The sequence below is a fragment of the Gavialis gangeticus genome, unplaced genomic scaffold (genome assembly GCF_001723915.1).
Source record: "Gavialis gangeticus isolate Ggan-Ray unplaced genomic scaffold, GavGan_comp1, whole genome shotgun sequence".
Classification (NCBI taxonomy): domain Eukaryota; kingdom Metazoa; phylum Chordata; order Crocodylia; family Gavialidae; genus Gavialis; species Gavialis gangeticus.
Window position 1 is genome coordinate 6,567,808 of NW_017729017.1, and position 13,882 is coordinate 6,581,689.

Consider the following 13,882-nt stretch of genomic DNA (forward strand, 5'->3'; position numbering starts at 1 on the left):
GGGTGTGTGTGGTTGGTGGGGTGTGAAGGAGGGTGGGAGCTGTGGGGACCCCCACTCGCACACTCTCCCCACCCCATGGTGTATAGCCCCTGCCACCAGCAGTACCAGTGGGTAGCAGGCCCTTGTGGTGCTCATGGCTCTTGCAGGTACTGTTGTCCAGCAGTGCACAGCTTCAGCCAGAGCTGCACGTGGCAGCAAGGAGTGCAGCCTGGCTTAGCTTTATCATGCAGAGCTCCCTACGGCACACATGCAGCTCCCGGCACTTGCCTGCCTGCTACTTCCTGGTGCAGTGCAGGGAGCTGCACGGGCTCCTTGCTCCTGTCAGCCCCAGCCCATGCTCCCCACGCCTGCCCAGCTTCAGCTCCCCCGCTGCTTCCCTACATGCTGCCCAGAGCAAACGCTGCAGCAGGGCGATGGGGAAGAGCCACTGGACACAAGGGAAGCTGAGCAGGCCCTCTGGTGGCTGCAGCAGTGGCGGCAGCAGCAGCAGCCCCACCCAGAAGCTGGGTGCTGGCTGGGTCTGGCCCTTCTGGGTACAAGGGTGGGAGCGAGGCATCTGGGCTGGGTGGGGTACGGTTAATTGGTGGGCACCTGCTGGCCAGATGAAATTGCCTGGTGTCTGAATCCAGCCCTTGAGCCATGTTCTGCCTGCCCCTGCCCTAAGTCTTCTAGACCCTCTTGGTTGGCCAAGTGTCACCTAGTAAGTAGATAAGGGACTTGCTGCAAATCTTTAAGGTTGCTTACAGACATGAAAAATAAACAAAACAGTGCTTTATTTTAAACTTGGCATGCTCCTGCACTGAGCTCAGCGCATGCCCTGAAGAGGCATCCTGTTAGTTTGACCCAGCTTGCCCAGTGCTTGTATAGATCAGGTACTTCCATGGGGCTTTTTGGCACTTTTATATAATAGCTGATTGAATCAACTTTAGATAAAAGCACCAAAAAGCTCCACTGAAGCACCCAATCTATATGGAGGCTAGTGGCCCAGATTGAACTATTGCGTTTACTCTTCCAGTAAAGTTAGGGGGTTGGTTGGTTGGGTGGGTTTTTGTTTTTTCCACGTCTGTCAGCAGCCTAAGTGACCTGAGAAGATAGGGAATGTATTGTGTTCTAAAGAAAGAAAAGGGACATGACCTTTGGTTCTGTTTCTAATGGAAATTGCTGCTGGAGAAAAATTTAGAAATAGTACATTTTAGATTGTCCTTCTTGTGAAAGAGGAATATACATACATTAGGGAGTTCAGTGGAAGGAGGATCAAAACTTGTATGAACATGTTAGAATTAAAAATATCCACATCTACAGTCAGTGATTTTGTCTGTGCTTAACACACAGGTGCAAAAGTCAGCCATGTAATGCATCTGCTGTTTGACTCAAAGCGGTCTCTGCCTTCAGCGCTGCTTTCTTGCACCTCTCACTAGTGCTAAAATCACTTGTAGCCCACTTATGGTAACTGTTTTGAATAATTTGCTGTGATCCCTAGACATAAGTCTGATGTTTTTCATTGTGTTAAGTGTTTTTAGTTGTACAGGCATTGTCCAACAAACTACCTCTCTGCTCAGCTAAATCTGTAGTTCTTTTACACTTTCAGTGGTGGGCAGCATGAGGAAAGACCTAACATACAATACATTCTCTTCTCTTCCAATCCCGACTTTTGGGGTTCTTAAAATTATTAATATCTCTGATACACCCACAGGGGTATAAAGAACCAGGGTTAATTAGTTGACCATGGTTTAGGACACACTTGGCCTTTAAAGATTTCCAGCTGTGACCTACTGCTACGGTTACTGATAATGCAAGGCACTGAATCAAAGTCCCAGTTTTCAATGGTGGTTGCCTTTACCACTTTTTCATTATTTCATCCACCTGCCTGTCCTACCTTTTTTTCTTTAGATAACTGATGTGCTCACTGCTGTTGCCCTCTACTTGGCCATCCAGGACTTCAACAAAGTTGTGGTAAGCAGATTTTGCCACTTAGTTTGCTCAACAATTGCCCCATGTATTTTATTACATGAAAATATGTGCAAAAGGGATCAGGTCAAGGTCTGTTCAGACAAAGAACTTTCAATACCTGCTGCTTAGAAAGGGATATGAAGCGTGATAAATAATGAAAATCAGGCAACGGGGACACAGATCATGGGTGAACCCATGTGGGCCCTGTTATCATCTGAAGGGGTGGATTTTAAACATATTTGAGGTATTGTGGCATTGCTCAAATTACTGTAATGAATGTGAGCACTGTAGTTAAATATAGCTGCTTTTATCTGAAAGGGCTTTGAAGTGTTTAAGAAGCTAACTGCACTTGGGTCAATTAAACTATCAGTGAAATGCAACCAACTCTAGGGTGAAATGTTGCAACTGCTTTACAGTGTACTGCAGTTGGTTGCAGCAACTCAAGACAAGAATTGAGAACTCTTGCTTTCAGCTGCAGTAGGAATTTTAGGTGCACAGGATTTAATTACCAAAGTGTGAATTTGGTTGGGCTCTTGATCTGAGCCCCTGTTCCTATAACAACTTAACCAATTTGTTAACCAGTTACTGGCCTGGTTGGCTGCAAACAGGTTTTGTGTCCATTAATGGCAAGGTTAATTCACAGACTGAAAAGGACATAATAGCACTTTAGATAGATAATCTCTGCTCTCTGTGACAGTTGCAGTGTGCTTCCCACAGTCATGCAGAAGCATGGATTTAAAGGAAGGATGCTTCCATTTTCTTAAACATCTGTGTCCTTTGGCAGGCTCCCATCCAAGTACAGATTTGGCCTTACCTTCCTTAGATGGTTTTGAAAATGCTGTGTTTCTCAGAAGGTACAAGGAAACTGTTTTTAGTAACTTAAATAATTCACAGAGATGGAAGCTGCCCTAGAAGGGAAGGAGCCCTGGTTCTGGGCTCCTGCCCCTGTAACTTTTCTGCGTCTTGCATTTAATTTTCAGAGAATAAAACAGATAAATAGCAATGGGGCAGGTTCTGCAATGAAGGCAGAGGGTGGGGTAGAGCCCTGGCTCCCCCACCTTTTAAGTGCAGGGTCTATCTCATTGAGCCTCATGCTCAGTGTAGTGGACCTCCTGGCCCCTTATGTCTTCTCCATTTGGATCTCTAGTGGGCTAGCTTCAAGTGGAGGGCTGGAGAGTTTTCTGGCCAGTGCCTAGACTATGGCTTTGCAGTTAAAGCAAGCTGCTGTTAAGTGCAAAATGCAGGTTCAAATCCCTTCTGGGGCAAGGGGCTCTTGAGCCTATGTTTCCAATTCCCTGAGTAAATGCCCTAATCACTAGGCTTTGGGCAATTGTACATGTGCAGAGGCAGTCCTACCCACCTTTGCAGGTGGAAATAGTACGTAAAAGCCATGTAAGTACATTTGTATTTGCATGGCTACATAAGTGGCATTTAGTGAGTACAGGTGGAATAAGAATTGGCTGCTCATTTGTGTTTTGAGCACCATATCTCACCAATGTCTTTTTTTGGTTTGCAGAAATAGCCTACTCAGGCATTCAACCATGTTCTGTGGCTTCATGTAGAATGGCTTAGGTTGCTGAAAATCAGTACCAAAGGAGTTAAAATTAGGCTTATTAAATGAGACATTTTTTCATTAAGTGTAAGGGAGAAAGTATTCCTGTATAGAGACATGGTGGGGTAGACAATGGCCCATGTGGCTACCTACCATTCATTGCTCAGTTATTACATCTGAAAGCAAGCACTCTCATGCTTTTCCCCATGCTCCCATCCCACTTCAGAAGAACATCTATAAAAATCTGCAAGATACCTCATTATCCTTCTGCTGACCCATCTTCAGAGCTCTACTTTGTCGGAGAGCCTAAACAAACTTGATAGGCTGGTGATGTGCTCAAGCATTGCTTACCATACTGATTTTCCTATTACCTTGTACTTGCCAATTTCCAGCTCTTTTCTTGTGCTTAGATTGCAGACGCTTTGGGAGAAGGACCATCTTTTTTGCTCTGAGTTTGACTGGGGCTTCTAGGTGCTATTATAGTCATGCAAAAAATAGTAAGATACAGTGTATTTCTGTATCTGAGAGGTTTTGATTCTTCTTCTCTTGTTCAGTTTAAAAAGCAGAAACTCCTAATAGAACTTGATAAATATGCACCAGATGTGGCCGAACTCATCCGGACACCCACAGAAATGCACTACATCCCCCTCAAGGTAGCACTGTTGTAAGTATTGCTTCTTTCAAGCAGATGCAAAATACTTAGGTTCCCAGTCCTGTTTTTATTGTGTTTAGGTGTTTCAGCCTCTTCAGAGTTTTTCTAGCTTTGTATTTGCTCTTGGGTACACAAATGTACCAAATGTAGTATGTCCACATTCTGTAATGGAAAGCTAATATTTCTGTTAACTTACACTGCACACAGTACAGAGAATTGGCTTAATCACAATAGAAGTGGATTGATAATGTACAATTACTAATATTACAGAGGAAGATATTTTTTCCATGGATGCAATAGCCGCCTTCTTTCATCAGAGTTGAGCCAGTACATTCAAAATGTCTTAGATGTGTTCCCCTTCCGGAGGAACCTTTTTTTGTGAAGTTCAGGAGTAATTGAGCTAGGTATTTTGTGGCCACAACAGTTTGAAAACGCTGAGGTCATTCTGATGCATAAAGTTTCTGAGAGCATTTCTAGCTTGTCAGCTTTAATGGCATCAAATGCAGTATTCATTCCATATGCTTTACATTCTGAAATAGCAAGGCTTTAATTAAAACAAATGGCAGGTACTCAAATTCGAAAGAAACAGATCTACTCTTGAGCTTTTGGATCTGAATAAATCAGATAAACCCTGTGTTTCATATTAAACAAGTAAAAGGATTTTGTTTCTTTGATCTCCTTTTCCATTAATGTCCTTTGATCAGAGAAGGCTTTTCATAAAAGAGACATTTTTATTGATTCTTTTTTTTTTTTTCTTTTCTTATACATGATTTATATTAAGTCAGTAAATTCCTCCAGGGCAAGAAAGTAGGGGGGCAGGGGTTGTTGGGGTTTTATTTAATTGCAGATTATTGCATATTTTCATTACACACTTGATGCACAATGTTACCAAGGAATATTGGCATTAGATATTTAATATCTTGATGTAAGTACTATCTCTCTAGTATTTGAAGCAACTGTTAATTTTTCAGGCATTGAAAAATCTAGGCTTGGATTGAGAGAGCCTAGGACTAGGATAAATATGATACCCTGAAGGAGAATAAGGGCTTTGATTTTTTTCTAACTGTTGTTCTCATTATAGCAGCTGGTTTTGTTATAATGGAAGTTGATTGATCCATTGTCCTGCTTATTGAATCAATAATCTGAATGTTCCTTAGTGCTTTGGGATCCAGTTACATTAGGTCATTGCATCATTAATTTCAAATTTTCACAGGAACCAGTGTCTTCAAAGATTTACACTGTGGTTATATTCTAAAAAGTGACTCTGGAAGGTAGTAATATGGGGTTCTGTGTTTGCTCTCTGTGATTCTAGTTCAGATAGGCTTACTTTTTAAGGAGGAAAAATAAGGGGGTTATGTTTACTATTACGTAGTCAGTTTTCAGGATAGAACTGTATTTTAAATGTGCTTTCTCCCTGCTGCCATCTCCTTTTTTCCCATCATGATCCCCCACAATTGCCCATGTTCTTCAACATGAGGAAGACTTAATTTTTTTGCATCATACAAAGACCCAAGTTCAGTTGAGTTGTTCTGTTGAGAGGAACATGTACATATTTAATGAATTGAAAGGAGATGCCAGATCATTTCCCATTTATTTTAATATATCTCCTTTTGCCTTGGTATTTGCACTTTTTAATAGCATGAATGTAATTGAATTTTATTCTCTTTCAGTTATCTCTTGAATCCGTACACAGTGATGTCTTGTGTGGCAAAGTCCACTTGTGCCATCAACAACACCATTATTGCATTCTTCTTTTTGGCTACAATGAAAGGTAATACACTGGGAAAACTTGTCCCCTTTTGTGTCTTTAATGATTCAAACCTTGAGAGATTGTAAATGCGGTTAGTAGCTGATAAATAGGTTTAGGATAAAGATCTCAGCTTGTCCTACTACAGACTGGGTCAAAGCAATGTCAGAGGTCTTCTTGGAGTCACAAATAAAAGGGGACTTCATAGGCAGACCAAGCTCTCCCATCCCAGTGTGCCTAAGATGTCTGGCCTGATCACTTCAGTTACTCAAAGTACTGACTGCCTCCTTGGACAGCTTTGAGTAGTTTTCTGTTTAGAAACAAATCGGCCTCTACCCTTACATTTTCTGTCTTATTTTCAGTGAGATGCAGGGCTCTGTTGCTTTCTCTTGTATATATTGTTAAAAGTATTTGTTTTCAAATAAACAGTCACCTGCTTCTGATAACAGCAAAGGGTGAGATGATAGAACCTTATTTGAAATCAGCCAGTTGTGGATTCATAAGTAGCAGCCTACTTAATTTGTAATTTTATGGAAACTGCAAAAACCAGGTTTGTCTACAAAATCAACTTTAAAAAAACTTAATAAAAATAAAATGCTGGCTCACCAGCGGGGCCACATGAAGGGCAGCCATTAGACAAGGTGGTGGCTATCCTCCTCTTCCCATGCCAGGTCCTCTCCAGCAATCGGTGCTGAGGGGTGGGGCCAGCAGAGCACATCCAAGAAATATCTGCAAAATGCTCTTTATGCTTTTCTTATGTGCTTGAAGCAGGGGGGGTTTTCATTTAAACTACACTTGCAAAAATAGACAGCCAAGGCCTGTTTGGGTGAATTGCTCTTCACTCATTCATCTATTCAGAGATGCACGAAGCTCAGCTGTAGCATGTCTGTGCCTCCAGCATGGATCAACTTTTAGTGTCGAACAACAAAGTGCTACAGACACATATGACTGAACTTAGTATCCATAAATTAGTCATTACCATAAAAATGCCAAAAAATCTTCCAGCTATAGTCTCAGCATTTTTGTGCTAAAGAGTTACTGATTTCTGGAAATGACGACTTTGCCCGCGCACACCCCCCCACGCCCCTCCCTACACTAACACTCAGTGAAACAGAGGCCATATGGGTTTCTGTCTATGAGATTTCAAATGTGTAAGTGAGAAGGCTCTTTCTTTTAGAGATCCTACAACCTCTTATTTCTCTCAGAGGCTGGAAGTAGAGCTGAGAAGCTGATCTATTTCAATGAGGGTCATTATCCTAGAATGGGCAGATGATTGGCACATTGGAGTCAAAACTGCTCTCTGATATCTTCTCTGTCACTAACCTTGAGCAAGTTACATAGACTAAATGTTCAAAAAGGGCACGTGATCTGGAATGCTTTTCTTTTTTCAGTGTCCAACTAGAATCACTTGAGCTTCATTTCTCTCCCATTTCTATTAGAATAGTGGGTGCTTGGCACTTAGTTCACTCAAATAATTGAGCAGCCAAAAATGGAAGCATTAAAAATGAGAGGTCACATTGAAAAGCTTGGCCATTCTTCTCTGTCCATTTAGTTTTTGTACCTGTAAAAAGAACGAGAAAAAGGGGGAGGTCTACTACTTCTGTCTCACCTGAGGACTGAAACTTGAGGCTTATGTGGTGTGTGCAGAATGGGACATTCCAATGGAAACAGGCTCTGTTAGCCACAGTGTTAACATAATGGCTGCTTGATGCATAAATGACCCAGGTACATGCATTCATCTACATAAATAGCAACTGATATTCTCTCTTTCTCTGTCTAGACTTAAGGTTTATGAATCTTTCTCTAAATAGATGGTAAGGATTTAAACCAATTACATAAATTGCTTTTTCTTGCAGTTAGGTGTTGTCAGAGCCCTTCTCCTTTGCAAAACATAATGTAGAATGAAATGGACTGAAATAGTTATTTTTACCCTGGTGCTCTGAATACTGTGCATAGGGACTGTGCACAACTTGTGTATATGACCAATAGCTTCATATCTGAAGGATTGTTCAAATCTGACCTTCCCTCTGAGTTGCAGTCATTAAGTGAAATATGTTTGTTTCCTACAGGTAGTGCCTTCCTCAGTGCTGTATTTCTGGCCTTAGCGACATACCAGTCACTGTATCCTCTCACCTTGTTTGCACCAGCACTTCTATATCTTCTACAGGTAAATACTCTTGAAAAGCAGGTCTGGTGTCTCTAACCTCTTATACATTGTATGAAAACATTTGCTGCTGCCCAACAGTGAAGAAAAAAAATTCAATGGCAGTTTCTCAAGATAAAAAAGCTTCATCCTTTCCCAGGACACTAGGTATTTAATATGTTCCAGGGGCCACATGTGGGGGGAGAGAGGAAAACCAAAACACGTCTGCAAATTTGGTGTTCTGCCTGCCTAAACACACAAATATGTGTGTGATGGGTGACCAGCAGAGGGAGAATTTTGGAGCAGCAGTTTCTTCTGCACTGACCCAGCATCGCTGGCATAAGTTTTAAATGGTCCTTTTATCTGAGTCATGCTCATAAATGCTCTGCTATTGGCAAAGATAACATGTGCCCTGTCTCCCAGTGCTGGGTGGAGTGTACTTGCGGCCCTTGAAAGCATCTGCTTTGCACTTCCACCCTCACTCCACCTCCACTACCAGAGTGTTGATTGGATTCCGCAAGGGTTTTAGAAGAAGATGATATCTTTAATTATTAGTGCAGCCCAAAGGCCCAGGAGACGCACACTGAGCTGCAAAATAGACAAACCCATCAGAAGACCAAGAGCCTCCTTCTAAAGTGTGGAGGGAGTTTGGGGGGAGGGAACCTGAGGCATCTTTTTGCTGGTGAAGGAAAAGAGATTTATGATTAGTTTCTGGAGAAATCTTACCAGGCCCTTTCTAGGGACTACCCTGTTACATCCTTCCCCAGGTTCCAGATAGCTGATGCCATTCTGTACATTTCCACTGACATGCCTCCCCATGTATGACTTCTACAGTGGATCTTGCAGGCAGTTTTTTCTGTTTCCTGATGCACATTTCCAATTCAAAAAAAGAAAATGTAGAAGTATCACTTTTATGCTTACCCTTCTTCCCCCAACCATCAAATATAAATGTCTTCCATTTTCCTCCAAAACATCCTGGGAATTGCATTGCTGCTGTAGATCTTTGCAGTAATAGAACATGCAGGTAATCGATGCTACTTGTTACATCTGAAAGGAGACTCTCCTTCAGCTTGGGGAGCTGTTAACTACACCAGTGTAGTATGGACCAACTTTCCCTCTCCCTCAAGTTGAATAACTTCATGCCAGGAGCAATGCATAAGCAGAGTGTTTTGCAGTTGTGGTGACAAGGGATGATATATGAATGCATAATTTGCCTTTGGATTTATAAGGGAACTTTTAAAAGGATTTGGAGCTGCCAAAATACATTCTGTGTATCAGGATTTGTAGATGAACTTCTTTGCTTTCCTTGGGAAGCGCTGCATAGGATTAAAAGGCTACTTTCTTGCATTTTCTAATCTGCTGTGTCCAAGGCTTCTGTGTAAATTGGCGTGAAATGCCCAAAAAGCTCTCTGGTCTTAAGCTTGCTGCGGTTCAGATGGGTGGAGCCTCTCCAAGTTGCAGCTACTTGTCCGTATTGTCTTTTGGAACTGCAACAGGATGGACAGAGCAACCCTTGGTGCAAAAAGGAGAGGCAGCATCACAAATTCAGAGGCACTGGGTTTTGTGGAGTTTCTGTAGGAGGCGGCTCATGTTTTCAAGCCTGCTTGCCTAGTAGGATGGATAGCTACTGATACTGCACATGTGATGAAGGCATTTCAGGCATAGACAGCTGGTTTTATGGTGGTTGAATGTAAAATTGCCTGGCCTTTGGGCACAGTCCTGAAAATATTGGACGGTGTCTGTGATGATTTCATTGGTCAGGCATATGAGGACTGTGTGAAAAAGCTCCTTCCACCATAGTGGTGCCAGTATTTGTTGCTTTCACTTGGCAGCATAAAAGGCAGATCTTGACATTCAACCTTTTGTGTGGCTTTCTAATTGACATGCAGTGTCTCCTGATTTCTGTTACATTTCCAGCGTCAGTTCATACCAGTGAAAGTGAAAAGCAAAGGCTTCTGGATCTACACCACGCAATATGCAGCATTGTATCTGTGCAGTCTGGTGGTGATAATTTGCCTCTCGTTCTTCCTTCTCAGTTCCTGGGATTTTATCCCATCTGTTTATGGGTTCATGTAAGTATAATTTATTAAGTTTCTTTCTGGCAGTGTTCAAGCTCTGTGCTGTGGGTTATGCACAGACAGAGCTTCATTGCAATCTCAGAAATGAAACCAAAGCAACGCATACACATAACCCAAGTTCCCAAGTTTTAGTTAGCAAAGTGCAGAAATGTTTTTCTAACCCAGCTGCAGATAATGTATGCCTTGGTGTAGCTAAATTGACCACTAGGTGTCACTCATACTACACAGGAATAAAACTGCAAATAATCATATCTGGCTATATAAAAATAAATCCTCAAGAGTTGTTTATGAAAAGCTTAAAGCCACTTGAGAAAATATGGACAATAATGGCCTATAAATATCTTGTGTAACACTGGGGTTCAGTGAATGACTTGTAGCCTGTTAGATATTCTGGACCAATTACAGGTATGGTCTAGAGTTGTATACTGCTGCAGCAAGCTGTCTTGGCTTCCTCAAAAGCTTAAAGTACGGCTGGAAGTACTTCTACATAAAAGCAGATTCTAATCTAATTGTTATCCCCTCTGGTTATGGTTTTTATTTTGGGCAAAGCAGATATTTAGAAGAGTGATTCCATTTCCTTTTTTTCCCTCTTTATGGTTTCTTCCTTCACACCTAAGACATGCCTCCTTCATCTGGTAGCACACAGGACACCTATATACGTGGGGGGAGCATGGGGCAGATATTTTAATTAGAGCAGCTCTTGGGAGCGCCCGTCATCTCACGTATTCAGCATCCCACATTTCAAAATGGCAGCAGGGTCATTTTAGTCCAAGCTTGTCGAACGAGCTTCAGTTAAAGCACCCCACCAGCATTTTGAAACATGAGACACTGAATACGTGGAATGCTGGAGCATTCTGATTTAGAACACTCCAGCAGACTCGATTTAATTTGAGAAGGAAAACAGAGTTCCTCATTTAATTGAGTCTGCTCTGACATGTTCTGATTAAAACGTGTTGGAGCATGTGTAAAAGTGCTCACAATGACTAAATAATGAAAGGAGCAAGTAAGTCAAAAAACAACCGCTTTAAAAAGTTACCTTGATTTTTCTTTTCAATTTTCAGCCTTTCCGTTCCAGATTTGACTCCCAATATTGGACTTTTCTGGTACTTCTTTGCGGAAATGTTTGAGCATTTCAGTCTGTTCTTCGTGTGTGTATTTCAGATCAATGTCTTCTTCTACACCATTCCCTTGGCAATAAAGCTAAAGTAAGTGAGCTCATTTTCTATCCCTTTGTCTCTGAACTGTCAGCCTGTATGCTTGCTGACATTCTGTCTCTGGTGGTGGGAGTGAGAATGATAGAGGATTTGGGGGACTGGATTTTCTTTTCCTGACATATTTGCTGCACCAAAAGGCTTCAAGATTTAAAACCTAACCAGCCATTATCTGTTCAAGGGAGACCCCTGTGAGTCAGTGTGAGACATCCAGGTCTGAGAGGGTGAAGAAGAACAAAATTAGATAGGTGTGTCCTTCCATCACATTTCCCAGAGCTGCTTTACTCTCCTTTCAGGGAGAGGGTTTGTATTACACTTCTGGTGTGTTGGAAGAGTACCTCATAATGTTCAAAAGCTCTGTATGGTCAATATGTGTTTGTTTACTTGTTCCTACTTTTTGTAATGAAATAGTTTTTATAGTGGAGCATATCCTTTCATGTAATACTCTCATGCATGAGATTATTGGAGTACCTATAACATTGCAGTGATTTCAGTGATCAGAGCAAGGGACTTGGTGCCATGACCTTGGATTATTCCTGATTCTACTATATGTCCGGAGGCAATTTGTTTTCCTTCCCAGTACCTAAATTTCCCTTTATAGAAACAAGAATAAGGACATTGCCTCCAAGAGAATGGTACTCAAGTGTGAGATTTAGTCCTCTGTAGGCTCGAGAGCTCTTTCTCATACTTCCCACCATTCTCCTCCTCTCCCAAGAGTGCATCATCCTTGTCTCTTCTATTTGAGCTTTACAGACTGTTTCACTGCCTTATGGGCAGTTTTTTGAGAAGGTAGCAGGTGAGTGTTCCCTTTCTCCTCTGGAGGAGCTTTGCTGTGCTCTCCCTGTCCATGCGTCTGAAAGGCTATAAATAGCATGTGGTGACAGGCACTCATGTGGATTCAATATAAGGAAACACCTTTGTATCTCCTGGCTTTAAGATGTCAGCATCGCTGCCGGGCCTGAGGACTAGCTTTCCCAACAGACTCCCATAGCAAACATGACTTCTCCAGGTTATTTTACAGCATCCTGGTTCCTTCCTTATTGTCCAGAATAGCTGCAGTGGAATTTTTATTCACAGCTGCCTGGGAATGAAACAGCTGCTGTTTGGATATTGGGGTCCTTCTCATAAAAGGAAGTTGGTTTGGTTAAATAGTTGTTATTTGAGGTGGATCCTAATGTGAGTTTGACAGTAAAACACCAAAAGCTTTGAAGTCCTTCTGTGAGAAAGTAAAGTAAAGATTCAAGGAACTCTGCCATTCTCTATGAACACAGTCCAGTGCGTGTCTGGACTTGAGGGGACTCTTGTGCCTGGGGTTTGGGGTGCACAAACAAGGTACCATTGGATATATGGGGGGTAGGGATTTACATTACATCACTAGTTCTGTCATAACTGCTGGTATCCATTAAGGATAAGTTACTGTGGGTTAGCTTTTATTTACAGTGGGATAAGAGTAAATCCCTGTTCATGTTTCCCTTCCTGTAAGGTGTGTGTTGTATAGAACTGGGTAAATGCATGAAGCAGTGGGATTTGGGGCAAAAGTCTTTCAAAAGCAAAGCAGAACTGATTTATCTTCTCATAAGTACAACATAGAACAGCTCCAGAAGGAAATGGACACACACTGAGCTGCCTGTGGAAGTGTATACAGCATGTATGTATTAGGCCTGTGCGAAAAGGGAAGTATTCGATTTGATTCGGCTGATTCAGAGGACAGCGATTGGATTTGGAGATTCGGATCACTGTCCTGAATCAATTCGGCCAAATCAGCATCAGAAGATTCGAAGCTAATTTAGATTGGCCAGGGAGAGGCAGGCACAGCTGGGGGGCCGTAGGTTCTCTCGCAGCTCCTCTAGCTGTGCCTGCCTCTCCCCAGGTGGGGGGAGCAGCAAGAGAAGCCCCCATGGCTGCCCTGCCCAAACCCAGCCTTGTCCCAGTACCTAAAAAATAATAATTAAAAAAAAAACAGCCCTGCACTCACTGGTTGCAGCAGTGGCTGTTGGGGCCTCTGAGGCCTTGTGGTGCGGGGCAGCAGGGATTGCTCCACCCCACTTGGCTGAGTGGTGCCAGGCTCTGGGTGACGCATGAAGCTGCCCCAGCTCCTTGACAGCACGTAGCGCCCTGCCAAGCCACACTGAGCCATGGGGCAGCTGCTGTGTGGGTGCCAGGTGGGGTGGAAGGGTGATCCCTGCTGCCCCTTACTGCCCCGTGCTTCACAGGAGGGCTCTGCCATGAGCACCCACAGGCCCAATCACCACTCCTGCAGCCGGTGAGTGCGGAGCTTTAAAATAAAGCGTGGGAGCATGGGCTCTGCCCTGCCACAGCTTGTTAGCCCACCCAGGAAGTACAGGATGTGGGCATGGCAGTGTTGGGAACAGGGGCTATGCCCTGCTGCTGCTTGCTCCCTTCAGCCCAGAGCGAGTTGCGCCCGCATCCTGCCTGCCCCGGCTGGGCAAGCAGCAGAATGGCAGAGCCCCTGCTTCCAGCACTGCTGCACCCACATCCCCCACCCCGCTTCCTCAGTAGCATGACCCCCACCCTGGCTGGGCAGCTTG

The 13,882-nt window shown here is 43.1% G+C and overlaps 1 protein-coding gene across 1 annotated transcript in view; it reads left to right on the forward strand.

Moving 5' to 3' along the window:
- PIGU (phosphatidylinositol glycan anchor biosynthesis class U) overlaps positions 1-13,882 on the forward strand; it is a 32,934-nt gene that overhangs the window by 15,356 nt on the left and 3,696 nt on the right. The window contains exons 4-9 of the mRNA XM_019513076.1: positions 1,891-1,953; positions 4,057-4,166; positions 5,825-5,925; positions 7,971-8,068; positions 9,962-10,116; positions 11,184-11,327. Coding sequence (XP_019368621.1) covers positions 1,891-1,953; positions 4,057-4,166; positions 5,825-5,925; positions 7,971-8,068; positions 9,962-10,116; positions 11,184-11,327 — 671 coding nt within the window. The remainder of the gene's footprint in view (positions 1-1,890; positions 1,954-4,056; positions 4,167-5,824; positions 5,926-7,970; positions 8,069-9,961; positions 10,117-11,183; positions 11,328-13,882) is intronic.